Consider the following 15,765-nt stretch of genomic DNA (forward strand, 5'->3'; position numbering starts at 1 on the left):
AATAACTCACTCATGCTAAAATTGAACAGCTTCATTATTTTACAACTGTAAAAACTGAAAACTTTCAAAACCAACCAACCCTTTACTTTTCAATATAAGCACATCAAGTACATTTTTAGCTGCTAAATAATGCATTTTTTTTGTCTTGAGGTGTCGAATTCCGTGGATACGTGCTCTTTATTGTGCAGTAAAATTTCCTCCTCTCGAAGTTCCAAACACGAGTGGCTTGCACATACAAAAAGAAAATGGGGGAGGGGGTTTCGCAAGACATTGATCTTTTCGTTAATAATAAATTTTGTAATTTCAGGATGGTCTTCAGCTAGCCTTAGATAAGGTCCCAGATGCGTAGTTGATTTGTCGGGACATCCAAAAATGTGCTCTTTTGATTTGTTGCTTGCTGGTGCTCAACACGCGATTATCCCCTCCTAGTATGTTCAAGTAAATGCTAGCACATACTAAACAGGAATTATGGTGATGCCCAGAAAAAAAAAAAAAAGCGGGGATGTGAGGGGGGGGGGGCACTCTTGTTGAAGATTCATAACTTTCAGTAACTAATTCACATAATGAAAAGTATGAATAAATGAGCAGTAAACATGTACATTTAGCTCTTCTGATCTGGGTGTATTGAAATTGTGAGCTCTTGAAGTATCATGTGGGCAACAACTTGTGAAATCATGAACACAAGGAGCAAGACTAAAATTGCTGCCCCTTTACTGTCTTGCTAGCCGTCTCCGTGAAAAATCACAGCAATGTCCCATTCCTTTTTCTGAGTTTAAAGGCTCCGTCCTTGCTGGGGACAAAATGCAGCCGTCAGTGCACTCAACTTACCCTCAAACACTCAAGAAACAATGTCATTCCCCCACCATCCAGGAACCTCTCACAGTTGATTGGTGTTTCATCTGCAAACAAGTATGGTAGACATAACTGAGCTTTCTACACACCAGCTCACAGATGCACAACTAAACTCTTCAATCTTTAAGATTTACAGAGGTATGTGAAAGCAAAAGGACAACTCAATGAAAAGATGATCCTATCAAAGCAATAGACTTTCCTTGGCAGTGTGCCTGACCATGAAATCAGGATTTATCTAACCAAATTTAAATCTTTCTATCCTCAGAATTCTGCATCCCCTACAGCATAAAAATCTTCAAAGCCCAAAATTCCTGTCAGCAGCAGCTTGCATCTCAATACTGAAGGGCTTATCACAAAAGAACACTTTGCATAGGCAGCTTTTACAAACCAAACTACAAACCATTTAAACTTGCACCATCCAAGAGCCATCTAAGAGTTCAAAACAGCACAACACATATGACTAATTTATTTAGTCTCTGCTGCACCATGAAGCTTGCCAATTAAGGATTGTGGGGATGAGCTACTCTCACGCATCCCCTGATGTTGTTTTCCCCACATATCTCCTGTCTCCTGTAATCAGGCTTCTCCGCGTAGCTTAGTGCCGACGGCAGCCACTCTGGTTGCAGCGCATTACGAGAGATGACGCGAGTGTGGCGCTGCTAGCGCCACCTAACGGTGGAGTTGATCGGGCGCGACAGGGAGTAGGCTCTTCCTCTTTGGCGCTTGATCAGCAAGCAACGCTGACGTTTCGCGCAGGCGCTGATCCAGGCTTCTGCGAGACCATCTCGTGAGGCCTACAATATATGGACAAACACAATCATTCGAAGGTGCCACCATTCGCATGACCGTATTTGCGAACGACCAGGCGTTAGTGTCCAACATGGGGCGAAAATATTCGCTCGCTATCCGGTCGCGGTGAGTCGGACTTCCTAGATTTCTCGCGCGCCCAGTAGATAGCAACTCAGCTAGCAGGCATCAGTCTATGAAAGGTGCAATAAACGCCCTTGCAATTGTTTGCAGTACTGTGTTGTCATTCCTTTGTCCTAAGAGCATGGGTGAGACCCCACGGGATCAAACACTCAACCTTCATCTTCCGTAGTCTAACTTGATAGGCACTAATGCTAGTTGGTGAGCTAGTTGGTACATGACTTGGAAAGCAAACAGCGCTAAAAAACTGGGCTAAACAAACAGACACAAGCCAGTGTGTTTTAGTTTAGTCCTATTTTTAACAGCGAAGCTGTTCTTGCTTGGCGCAAAATGGATTGTGTATCACAAAACTCTACCGCCGCTTACTGACGGAGACACTGTGAGCAGCCAGTTTCGCCGCTGCGCCAAGATCTGCGCATGCACTTGACCTTGAAAAGGATATGAAAGCATGTGCTCGGCGGCGCTCTGTCAGTTAACACCATTAGGTGGCCTAGGAAAGTTCGTACTGCCAAAGAAGAGGCTGCGCATCATGAAGCTAGACTTGCTGCGATGTGGGAGAAACAACGACAACGATGGGCCGATCCGACCTACTTGGCCAAAGAGGCCGAAGCCAAGAGGTGGCAACTATGTGAAGACCCAGAATATGCCAGTTGAGAGAGAGCCAGGATCCCTGCGAAGCATCGACGATTACACCAAGACCCTGCAGTGCGGGAGGCCGAGTATGAGCGACGCCGAGCTCACGCTTCAACCGGGTCGTTTCATGTCAGTTCCTCTTGTTGGAATTTGGACATTCCTGCTCAGTGTGCAATCGACTGTGGTTTGACTTGAACCTATCGACGCTCAACACGGTTCGGTCTGTCGAGAGACGTGCACAAGGCATGTGTGTGCTGCGAGGCATCTTCCCGGAGGTAAGCGACCCCGACGAGATGCGGCTGTGTAAGACCTGTCGAGAAACAGTCTTACGCGGGAAGGTGCCGCAGGTCAGGGTGACAAATGGCATCAAGTATCTACCCAAGCCAATGGGACTACTACCACGTTTGAAGGAGGTGGAGGCATTCCCTCGAATACTGTTCACGAACATTCGATGACTAACGCCTGGCTGTGGTCAATACAGCATACGGGGACAGGGGATAAATGTTCCCATAGATATCCAAGAAACATTGGAGTTGCTGCCTCGGGATGTAAATGTATCCGCGCACCTTTCATCATGATGACCACCGATCCCGGCAATAAATGTGTTCGTACCTTCGTCCAAAATTCTTTGTCACCTCTTTGTCGTGTACTGCACAGCTTCGCTGGCAATCCATGTTCACTAAGAGAAAATGCTCATGATTTTTTTAGCACTGGTTCTTTTCCAAGTTAATAGACATATTTGCCTCCTATGTTTCATACCTGCTCCCAAGTGGATAATTTTCAAGAATGGTTGAGACACCTCCTAGTGACACGTGAAATGGCCGCGAAGTCAGAAAAAGACCACAAGAATATAACAGTACCAGTAACATTCCACATGGTGCTCCACGCAGTCTCCATGACCTCATCGGACGTGTGCGTCCTCAGTCGACCGTCAATTAATTGAAGCATTATCTGTAAGTAGCAAGATTACCCATTATTAGATGCAGTAGCTTGATTTTTAGCTGCGAGGAATTGAGCTCGCTGCAATTCACACAGAAATATTGCCGCATATGTTTGGTCAAATTAAACCTGTTGTGTGTTACCACATGTATGCCGTTATACAAAATGCGATCTCGATACCAGCATGTTCGTGCATCTCGTACGTTAAAGCCACACAAAGAAAGGTAATCCCATCCTATCAGAGTTAATCAATTGCTGTAGTAGGCTCTCAGACTTGATGGGACATTTCAAAGTATGATGATGCCCCTACAAATAAAGTATAGCATCGTGGCTATGTAATGTGGTTTGAAAACCACTAAACATGTTCACTGCTATCTTAGCCATCAATGAATGACTGAAAGTTCAGCAAGTTGGTAGGCATTCATGTTATTCAAAGGCAGGCGTGCAGACGCGGACACAAGAAGGAACAAAAACATAGAGCATTATATCAATCAAGAGATTTGTGGGAAGGCGTGAGGCGAGCTGTGTCCCACATCTTTTAATGAGTCGTCATTCTTATGGAAGCACCCACTAGCTGCTGCGCTGCTATTGAGATGCCCGGATCTCTCTCTCGGGTCACCTGTCTAGGGCGGATAGAATGCAGTGGCACAACTTCGTCATCATCAACCTGGGGTTGACAACTCACTATACACTAATTGAGCACAAATGTTTGCTAAATGGTGGAACATCGTCAAACTTCAGGTTACATTGTCACAATTGCGAGTTACTTCTAAATTTACCGACTGTATAGTTCCGTTAAGATATTAAAATGAAGAAGTGTACCTCAACCAAAAAGCATACTTCTTCGTTCTTATGTCTGAACAGTACGTTTTTAACTCGGTCCTAGATTATCCTAGAAAATTGGTAGAACACGAAAGTGAAACGTGTCTTCACAGGAGCTGTTGCTTGTTTTGTTCGTGAATTCAGTGTCCGCTGCAACGAAAAGCACCCAATTTGCGGATTGGCGACCATGTTGCAGGTTTGCTTGGTGCGCGACGTCCTGCTGCCGAGTCGCTTCAGCGAAGCTACGAGCATTTCGGTCCAGCTCCATAGTCTCTTGGGTAGCCAGTTGAGCTGCGATGTGCTCAGACATTCTGCTTCACGCTGACGTGTCTCTCGCCAGACCAAAGCGAAATTCATACGTCGACATTGTTGCCCTTCTGCACTGCTTAGCGCAGCAGTTTTCTTAGTTGGTGCCATCGCAAGCGAAGCAGTAGGCGGCGTGTAAGCATTGCTGATGCATGTGTAAGCTGCACTCTGTAGGCGACGAGGCGTCACAAGCTAATCGGAAGCAAAAGACGAACCATGTGCAGAAACTGCGTCATCAACTCAGCAGAAGGCCTACACTACTTACACCAGGCTACACCGCTTGGAGCCTCCGCTGCGCTGAGACTACGGAAGTGCTCAGTGTCAGTGCTTGTTAGTGTCACGATGCAGTACTTCACTTCATCGCTCCTAGATGGCAGTGCAGCGCCATCCCTGCCAAGAGAGCGTATTTTACATATTTTCGACAATGTTACATCCATTAGAGGATGTTGATGGTAAATCCCGGCATAAAACACTTTCGTGTTAAAAAGGGAGGAATTGCCATGCCTAAACCTTGTAAACAGTGTTCTTTCACGAGTGCCCACATACGTCCACGATTGAAAGGCTGGTGCTGCCTTCCCTCGAACTTATGCAGACAAGTTTTATGTCATCCTTTTTTTCCGCCACTTTACAGTTTATAGTTGACATTTGTATAGTCTTGTCCATTCCTGCTTGTGTTCGCGTTTGCATGTCTGCCTTTCATGACATGAATACACCAAAGTATCTAAGTTTTGAAGGCACAAGCCCACTCAATAAACAGATCGTCTCCATGTTTGTCATCTGAGTGCCTATCAACCAGCGCCCATCACTATCACTTGACAATATGACAAAGCAGTGCTTGGACCACACATACCTACTAACAAATTCCAACTTGTACGTTGTTTAAAAATGCCTATTTACAATGAAAACCTACAAGCCACATAATAAAAAAAAATTATTGTTCCTATATTCAATTTAGTAGAGTTTAATCTTAAGATGGATGACTGTCACAGAAATAAAGTGTCAGTCGAATTAAATTTTTTTTTCTGGCTCAAGAGTAACAAATTAGGGAAATTTTCAGGCCTATTTCCCATATTAACAAAAAACACTCCCTCACAGCAGTCCTGTCATTTTCAGATTTTCAGATTTCGGGAGTAAATCCAAAAGGGTCCATTCTAGCTTATTTATGTTTCAAGCTGCTTCTGCACATGTCAGATGACTCACACAGTTTAAACACTAAGGTTTTTCTTCAATGTGCGAGAAAAGTTGCCATGCACATGAATATGGAGAGAGCACATATTCATGCGCAAGGCTGCCAACTGCCACACAACAATCTTCTCTATTAGCCAAGTAATTAGTACACAATCTTCCTGGTGGCAGAGAGCTCATTACCGAAGAACCCAGTTCCCATAATAGTATGTTTCTTATGTTTTTAACAGCTTGGTTAATGTTAACTGGGACACCCTGTACAATACCTAGTATGGCATTGTTTTGGACAATGTGCAAGCGGGAGCAAAAGTATTCCAAAACCAATTTTTTCCATGGTCCATACATACAACTTGAAATCAAGGACTACTGTCCAAACTTGGCATGGCGAACTTTCCTGTGCATATGTCTATTTTAGTCTGCGCATCTTGGTTACAAATAAATTTAGTTTTTTTCAGTGAGCCAGTGGTCCATATGCTCACAGGTGTACACATTACTTTTACACCTCTAGTCTAGGTGCCCTCTCTGTTTAGCTGTAGCCAGTGGAAACAATACAGGCAGTGCTTGTGTCTGGTGCCCATCACACTACCTGTTGCACTTTGGCCTATGCAATGCAAATTGTGTGCAGAAAACAATCTATGTGATCCATCCTTTGAGCACCTGGTGATGGGTGGTGAGTTGGGTCGGGTGGTCAGCAAGACAACCATTGTTTGCTCTGGTGAGCATGCTGGCAGAGCTGCAACAACCCCCAGGCATTTTATTATGATGTTCCTAAGTACAAACAAGCACCATTTACTTGTGCTGCATATTTCGCATGTGCGTTGGCTTCGAGAAATAATGTTTTTCATAAAGGTGCACTCACACTGGCAAATGATGGAGGTTACATATTGGGTCAGCTTCTTGCTGCTGAAAAAATCAGTAATGGAATTCGAGAGCAGGTCATCAAAACACACTTTTTGGTTTTTAAGCTGCTTTCTATGAACAATGGCACTGCCACATTTTCTTTGCTACGAATTGCACTGCCAGATATGACACTGCCATTTCAACATGGTCGTAACAAGACTGCTAAAAGAATACAATAAACAAATGCAGAGGATTACAGAAATGAAGAGCAGCAAGACGCAAGCGTGTGTGCAACAGCAGTGGAACTCAGATGTGGTTGTCAGTCTGGATGACAAGTTTTGGCCTGCACGAGGTTAACAAGATGCAAGCACAAATGTCTCCGTTGGTGTCCCGTCTTTTGCTTTTTAATGCTGTTCATAACCATGAAGGTAGGAACTTATAGTCAGTGTGAAAGTAATGCAAGTGCATGAACAGAACCAATCGTGAGAATTTTTCACCTTGAATGACACTTCGGAGTGGTGACTCGCAGGTTGCACTTTCCAGTGTGAACCTCACTAGTTGTGAGTTATTCCTTGGTTGCCAGTTGCTGTTGGCTGTGTGACCTCTGTCAATTGCCAGTGTACATACACCTTCATTTTGTGGCAGTGCCACATAGTAAAGGACACATCACACAGTAAAGTTACAGCAGAGAATACACCCTTACTGTGTGGCACCACCTTACAGTACAGATGCTCCAAGTCTCAGGCAGCTTACATTATAAAAAGGCCTACAATGTACATACAATGAAACAATCTTTGCACAGTAGAATGCCATTACAGCAACTCCATCATAACTACCAAATCCAATTGAACCTCTATGCTGAGTATGACAAAAACTAAATAATTATAAATAAAGTCACTATAAAATGTTTGCTATATAACTTTTTTTTCAACATTCTCTCGAAATACTTTCTGCTCCAGTCAATTCAATTCTGCATCCTTTAAAACCAGTCATCAAATCAGTCCAATGTTTCCTCAAGGAGCTGGCTGCACTCATCCCAAGCCCTTAAAAGGTCCTCCTCATCAGAAAGCCACTTTCTTTTCAGCCTGTTCTTTACGCTACCTGACAAAACAATGTGAAATCATATGAAGCAAGGTCTCAGCTGTAGAGAGCACGGTCCACCAGTTTCAGCCCAGTACAGTCGACTTCCGTTAATTGAAGCAGAATAAAACGACATTCCGATGTACCATACCAAGGCTTTACTTTTACCACTTGTCCCTGAGATGCTCACATTCCTGTTTCACTATGGCTGACACATTTGGCGAGGAAAAAAAAAAAGAAAAAAAAAAGAAGTACCGCAATGGCTCCCTTGTCGCCGACAAGGCGCTTCTGGCAACCGTCAACCTGGCAGGCCAGTGAGTTGAGCAGGTAGATGCCAATGCGCTGAACAAACTCATCCTGGTCATACTGGGACACTATGAACAGGAGCATGTCCACCAACCGCTCATAGTCAAACAGCTGCAAAACACCAAGAAAAGGGAAGAGCACAGACTCACAAAATGAACCTCCTGGCACATTTCGATCCATGAGTGATCACACAGAAAACCCAGGAACAAGAGTGCTCCAGAACGTGCAGAAATACCGGTACTAATTATACAGAAGAAGCTCGCATCCAGCATCCAACAGCCTTCGTTAGATATCCGACATCTGTTGAAACAGTATACGCTGATATAGGCCAGAAAAAAGTTGTGATCGGGTCTATGCAAAAGAAACACAAGCGTGGTGCATCCAATAAACCTGCAAGGGTCTTCTATCGATTTTCATAGCCTGACAGCAGCTTTCCAAGCTGATACTTGGCAGGTGAGCAATGCTAAATTACAAACAAAGGCTTGACACTGTCGTTAATATGGAACCATAAGATCAGTGTGTTCACATGGGATCAGCACATTGGCTTGTCAGCTGCGGGCCAGCCAAGCCGCTGGTTAATTCATACATACACATCCAGCATGTACCACTGCAAGTTGCCAGTGCTGCATATTTGACACATTTGCTACTAAAGTAACACTATGAGCTGCTCAGTGAGCAAATATTCACTTCGTAGTAACATATATTTTAAAAAAATTCATTCTGGTGTTTAACGTGCCAAAACCACAATACGTGAGGCACGCTGTAGTGTGAGACTCCGGAAATTTTTACTACCTGAGGATTACTGTAACAGATCTTGTCTTTGAACTTGCAAATTAAATTTTCTCACAAAAGAAAACTCACTGAAATAAAGCAGGGAAAATGAAATTTTTCATTTACTTTGTCAATCCAATAATTTGGTTTCTTGATAACTACACCACAATGAGACCATACCCCACCACATTACATTACATTTATCACTGCTTCACTCAAACATACATACAGATCACTAGCACTTCACACTACAAGAGCAGTAGCTTCAGCGTAATCAGTTATCTCTTTGAGCCAACCTCCTCCTTTCTTGCTTCTACTTCATGATTAGCACTCTTGAGCAGAGCTCACACCAGCAAAATTTATCAACAATAGTTACATGCACCGGGTTATCTAACTCCTCCTGTTTGGCATGTGCAATAATACATACATTGTTTGTCACAAGATGTCAGTACTCACCACATCCTGGGGTATTTTGAAGTGAATCATGGTCAGGCAGCCATTTCGCAGCATCTATGTCAGCAAGAGCAGAGTGAAAAGACCAATTCAGGTCAGCATATCCACTTATTATTCAAATGTGGCACCAGTAGCAACTACGTTCTTCCTATCCACACTGAAACCAGCAAACGATCAATTTCAAAGGGCCCCTCAACAGATCTGGCCATTTTCAGCTGAGAAAGACAAAGCATACATTGCGTGATAACGATTGTGTCTGCAAAGTATTACATCACTACGCGCTGCGGAAAGATCTGAAATTTCAAACCGAACGTCATTTTTCCTTCTCCGAGCGGCCACCGTGCTCCAAGCTGGGGGATGACGTACTCGTGTCCCTGCGCCCACGTACTTGAGTCCACAGTGTGACGCCGCTCGTGGTGACACGTGACTTCGAGAATGATTCAAGGCACCATCTGTTATTCGTGTGATCTGTTGCTTGAATTGACAAATTGAAGTTTAGAGAAATAATAAAACACACAAACGAAATGTCTGTTCATTTTTTGCGTTACTTCACACCGAAGCAAGAGAGATGTACTTCCACTTTGTCTGCTTGTTCCCACGGTCGTGCGGTCATGTGCACAGGTACCGAAACTATGCCATTTGCTACTGTGTTCCAGCGCGTGACCATGCTCTGCGATCCGCTTGTTCTGCTTCAGTATTTGTGTAGCACTGAATTATGCTGCTAGTCATGCATCCTTGTGCACAGCACGCAAAATCGTGCACTGCGTGAACTGATAACAGTTTGCACACAACGCCGCCAGCGAAAGTGCGCATCAACGAAAAAAAAAAAAAAAACGCGAAGAGAAAAAATAGTGAAGGCGGGGCCCATGATGTGTGCGTCACGTGATCCTCAAGGTCCGGCATGGGAGAACGCAGGGAAGGAATTTCGCTTGCAAAACGGCTAGATAGGCCAAGTGGAGTGGGCAAGTGGAAACGGCTAGACGAGGAGTGAAGAGGGAGTCTCACTATGCAGTGGAGCCCGCCTGCTGAAATCATGGGTTTGCGGCACTGAAATATTTTTATCTCAGCATCATATATCCAGATGTGTATACAACGGACAAATGCAAAACATGTAAATCCAGAGCCACTCTGGAGCATATATTATGGGAATGCAGAGGGATACATAACAATAAAGAAAACGCGGCCTCTAGCAGCAGCCTTCACACGTGCTGGGAAGCCGCGCTGCTCAGCCCCGCCCTCAAGGATCAACTATGGGCCATCCAGAGGGCCGAAAATGCCGCCAGGAGTCAAGAACTAGAGTCAAGTCACCTAGACGGGCCCTTTGGCCCTCCCCACCAACTCGCAGGGTGCACAATAAAGTTATTTCCTCCTCCTCCTCGGCTATTAATGAGCCGACTTGAAAAATGTTTGCGGCAGAACGCTCCCTAGAGGACACATAACAACTTGCAGCGTATAACCAATAATTGCTATGGGGCCTGGTGAGGGGCCATTAAGGGGGCCCTACCAAACTTCTTTAACGTGGCAAAGCAAACCTGCTTCATCACTAGACAATGCTACCATGAACATTCGAGGCAAAAATTATTGCTGCACACAGAGCAGCGTGCCTACACTAACTGAAATCATTACCACTTTGCATGTGCACATAGTATTTCGACGCATGTATAAGCTTGATGGCCATCAGCTCAATTTCTATAGACATCCCAACTATATGCAACAGAGAAATCTCTCCACTGATAAGGCAGTGGCACCATCTGGTGACAGAGGACCATACTACTGCACCAACATTATGTCCTGCTGAGACCCAACCAATTTCGAAGGCCGTGCCGATACAAAAGCTCAACGCAAGGACAGTGTAAAGCAGTGCAGGTGTCACTCCAAGTGGGCACAGCTTCGGGCTCAGTAGGAACAATAAAAAGAGGGGAAAGACTGAAAAAATGAATTTGATTGCAGACAACTCCACTCATACTAGGCACATTGGAAATGTTTTCGAGAGAAAGCATTCGTGAGGAATTATTCTTTAATACAAGACGCATTCCCCACCCTTAACCCTTTGAGAGTTTTTTGGTGTACATGTATGATGCCATTGATCTGTCCCGCATGGTTTTTAACGTACATGTGCGGCACCAATCTTATGTTTGATATTATGCACGTATTCGACACCACACGTCGTTGAGAGGTGCTGCCATGTCTATGGAGTGACCCAAAGTCACTTGAAATTGCATTTTCGATCAGTGGGGCACACAACTTGACTTGTTTACCTCTTTGCGCTCGCTCATGTGGTCATGCGTGTGCATCGTCTGCTACCTCCAAGGCCTGCGTGGAGGAGATGCTATCATGTTTCCTCCAGCTTAGGTTTTGCCCTGCACAGCCGGAGTTCAGAGATGTTTTCTTTTTCTTTTCATTCAGTAGCAGTTTCCCTCTCAATTGATGTTCGCCTATGTCCGAACATTGGGGTGTGTGCAGTTGTGATTTCGGTATAGCCACGTGCGGTGCCTCTTCTCACGACAACTGCTCAGGCATTTTTTCTTCTGATGACGTGTGTTTTCGGGACAACAAATTGGTAATCATAAATCTTGCTAGACATTTGTTCTCCATCTTTTACTGTATAGTGTATTTATGTGTATGCTGTTAGTACAAGTAAAACATTTTTGAGACAAAATATTGCTTCAATAAATTTTTCGTGTTCCATAAGTTTTCAACTGTTTCCTACTATTGGAAACTGCAATTTAAAAAAAATTGAGAATGGGGGCACGGCCTTTGCGAAAAATATTTTACCTTTGAAAGATTAATGGAGTGACCACTTTTATGTATAATTAATAGTGCAGAAGTTTTAGATCACAAGCCTGTCTGCAAGGTGGTTAAATACCAAAGGAGGTAAAGTGTTAAAACAAAAAAGTCATACAAACACTTCAATTGAGTAAGAGTTACATTATTTTAGCATCTTTTAATTCAGAAACCGCATGATACAGACTTTCCAACTGGTCTCATCCAACACATACATTATTTTATCACAAACACTTGTGAATTCAGAGGCATTTAGCTATTGGACAGTCAAAGTCTTGCAGCATGGCAAGCACCAAGTGCCACCAAGTGCCTGACACCAAGACAACAATGACACAGCCAATACTCACCGTTGTATCACTTCGATGGTAGCCCATGGCATCCAGCAAACACTTGATGATCTTCCTGTTGACATAAAGTGCCCATTTTTCACACCACAAAATTATGATATTACGCTTCACTTCAGCAGCGAATTTTTTTCAGCCTGTTCTGTAAAGCAACTTACTCCACGACTGTCCACAGTCATTTAGAGAGCCTCAAGAACTGCCCCATAGGAGCATGTTTGGTGTGAGCCTTTGAAAGTAAAAGGGCCCAGTGCCCACCACAGACAGAAAAAAATTGCACTGAGGAGTATTTTTACTGGCCTCCTCATTGCTAAGAAACATGGGCCTAGTTTACAAGCATGGCCAATTTTACAAGTTCACAAAATACCTGCATGCAGTTATTTTTTGCAAGTTCAAATGCTGCTCACAGCCACCTGTTACGAGATGAAGCATCATTCTAGATCATTCACTTTCAGGGATACAATCACCAAGAGATATCGTGTGATTAGCACTGAACAAATCAGTGTCTACCAAGCAACAACATTTCTGGAATTATGCCAAATATGCTGTCACTTGTAGGTGCTGACAGGTCCCATGCTATTCAAATGCACGTGTTTGTATCCCCAAAAGTGACCCATTTATTTGCATCATGCTCAGGCATCACGACGCAAATATAATACAAGATTTTTGAAAAAGAATCGATTGATTTCTTTAATACTTGTGGTTGATTGTTTGCTTCATAGAATGTTTTCACTGTCTCAAAGCAACAATGCAGCTTTCAGAAATGCTGCAGTAGAAGGCTGTGGATTATGTTATGTCACCACCTACTTTACTTTTACCCAAATGTAAGTACAGTCGCCGACCGATTTTCCGGACTCCGAAAATTCGGACATGCCCGATTATTCGGTCAGCCTGGCGGCACCGCCGTTCTCCCCATAGACCATAATGTATAACAACTGCCGAAAGTTCGGACACCTTGCAACCTCTCATCTGATTTTTCGGACACTCCTTGAGCCAACTCGGTCGAGAGCACCATGCACTGACTCTGACCGGTGCATGGTTCGACTTGCTGAACGCCATTTTTGTTTTGAACGGAGCTTCCTTGCTGCCCCACGAAGTGGCGCTACTGGAAATCCCCGCTCATCATCATCGTTTCGGCGTGGTTAGATAGAGTGGCTCTGCAACAGTTCCGGTTTCAGCTTACTAAGCCATGTCAAGACAATCCAGCAGCTAATTTGTTTTTTCGCTGACGCTGCGAGCAGGCCGCGTTTTTCGTTTGTGCGACTTGTGTCGGCACGGTAGTGTTTGCTTTGTGTGCTGTGTCGAAGTTTCGGTGAGCCAACGCGGCATACGTAAACATCGCGTCAAAGGTCTAATGGCGCCGACAGTGCCCGCGCAGACTGCGCTAGGGAATGCCGGCAAGCGGTTGCCGGGAGGCCTAAGACTTGTCGCTTTCCGATGTGCTCCCTACTGACGCGGAAAATGTTCTGCCGAGACCTGCGCAGTGGTTGCATTGCGATTCCGGACACCGTCTCATTTGACAGTTTCATAGGTGCTGACACTGCTGTATTGACATGCGCAGAACTCGACGACGGCAAGATCATTCGTCAGGTTTCTGCTGCACTGCCGGCGATGACGCACCATGTGCTACGCTGCCGTCGCATGCGGAGCGTGTACAAGCAGTGACTGTGCTTTCAGCCGCCAATAGTGACCGTACGACCCTCTCCGAGATTCAGGCTTATCTGATTGCGCGTAAACGGAACAGCGTGCAACGGCGCATTCACGATTTCTTCCAAGCCTACTGCCGAGCCCGAATAAGCGCATGGAAATAAAGGATTTCTTTTTTTTTCTTCTTAATCTGCTTTTTCGGACACCTGTTTATTCGGACATTTTCGCAGTCCCCGTGAGGTCCGAATAAACGGTCGGCGACTGTACTACTACAGTAAAGCCTCATTAAACTGTACCCGCTTAAACAGTAGTTTCGTTTGAAAAGTAGTAAATTCCAATTTCCAACTCAGCGGCCATTGAACATAATGCATTTTGTATCTGCATAAACCGTACCAACTTATTGCGAACGTATCGGTTAGCACGTCGTGTTTCCACTTTTCGTCGCGCAATCACGGCAGTGCGTCGTCCCCATAGGGCGGCACGTCAGGACAACAAGCCTCAGAGATCGGAACAATGGCCTCCACGTGCTCTCTGCATTTGTGCTTCAAACCACACCAACATAAACATCATTTCGGCGACGTGCAAGCAAGGACTCGTGTCATGCCGAAGCTCGGATAAAAAACACCGGGTTCCCAGCATAGAAGAAAAATTGCACATTGTTTGTGCTATCAACGAAGAAGTTGGTGCTGGCGTGCAACAGGGATCTACCGTTCGCTACGGTGTGTAGCATATGAAATGCAGAGAAGTTGCTTGGCAGCGCTGCTGTGACCGAGAAAAGATGTCGGCTATGAAGTTCAACTTTTCGCCTTCGTTGCCTCTGTTGCCTAACGACAGTGATGACGACATGGAAAGTGACAGCATGGGCGGGGCAATTCAGGCCTGACAAGGGCAGAAGCTGCGTGTTACATCAGCCTCATGAATGCAATCTTTGCGACTAGAACAGCATCACACAATGAAAAAAGCGCCCCGTGACTTCTACATCACTACCACACCCGTATATGGAGAATATGCAACGCCAATGAAGAATCCGCCATGCGAGTGCTTGACGAGAACAGGGGGCTGGCTGAAAGGCTAGCTTGCAGTTTCAGTAAGTTTGAGGCCGCTGTCATTACTGCTAGGCCACGGCGGCATCAAACGAAAATAACAGACTTTTGTCGGGCGAAGTGAATAAATACTGCATGTTTTTGCCCTTTCATCGCACCCTCTCTGAGTTAAGTTTTTGACAGCTAAGTGGACAATCTCATGCTATTTCGGTTAAGCAGTACAGTGAAACCTCGTTAAACAGTAGTTGGCTGGAGCTCAGAAAAAGTATGTACTAAACGGTAGTATTGCTTAACCGAAATCGCACGAGATCGCCCACTCACCTGTCAAAAACGGAATTACGAGAGAGTACGATGAAAGGGCAGAAAGCATGCAGCATTTATTCACTTCGCGGGACAAAAGCATGTTCTTTTCGTTTGATGCTGCGGCGGGCTAGAAGTGACTACAGCGGCCTCAAATTTGCTCAAGCTATGAGCCAGCTGTTCTGCCAGCCCCCTCTTCTCGGCAAGCACCCGCATGAGGCTGACGTAACGCGCAGCATCTGCCACTGTCAGGCCTGAATTGCTCGTGCTGTCGCTTTCCGTGCCGTCTTCATTACTGTCGTGAAGCGACACTTCGGCAACAACAGAGGCAACGATAGCGAAAAATAGAACCTCGTCGCCGACATACTTTCGTGGTCGCAGCAGCATTGCCGACCAACTTCTTATTCCAAATGCCACATACTGTAGACAATGGTAGATACCTCTCACGTGTCAGCACAGACTTCTTTGTGCCACGTTCGACAGCATGAACGATGTCCAATTTTTTTTCTATGCTGAGCAACCAGTTATTGTCCCAG

General features: G+C 44.9%; 1 protein-coding gene across 2 annotated transcripts in view; it reads right to left on the reverse strand.

Moving 5' to 3' along the window:
* LOC135913909 (protein zer-1 homolog) overlaps positions 1-15,765 on the reverse strand; it is a 201,627-nt gene that overhangs the window by 102,590 nt on the left and 83,272 nt on the right. For both annotated transcript variants that reach the window (XM_065446597.1, XM_065446596.1), the window contains exons 9-13: positions 12,246-12,300; positions 9,118-9,171; positions 7,840-8,001; positions 3,273-3,363; positions 829-899 (exon numbers count right to left, since the gene is read on the reverse strand). In XM_065446597.1, coding sequence (XP_065302669.1) covers positions 829-899; positions 3,273-3,363; positions 7,840-8,001; positions 9,118-9,171; positions 12,246-12,300 — 433 coding nt within the window. The remainder of the gene's footprint in view (positions 1-828; positions 900-3,272; positions 3,364-7,839; positions 8,002-9,117; positions 9,172-12,245; positions 12,301-15,765) is intronic.

The sequence above is a fragment of the Dermacentor albipictus genome, unplaced genomic scaffold (genome assembly GCF_038994185.2).
Source record: "Dermacentor albipictus isolate Rhodes 1998 colony unplaced genomic scaffold, USDA_Dalb.pri_finalv2 scaffold_46, whole genome shotgun sequence".
In the NCBI taxonomy this organism is placed as follows: domain Eukaryota; kingdom Metazoa; phylum Arthropoda; class Arachnida; order Ixodida; family Ixodidae; genus Dermacentor; species Dermacentor albipictus.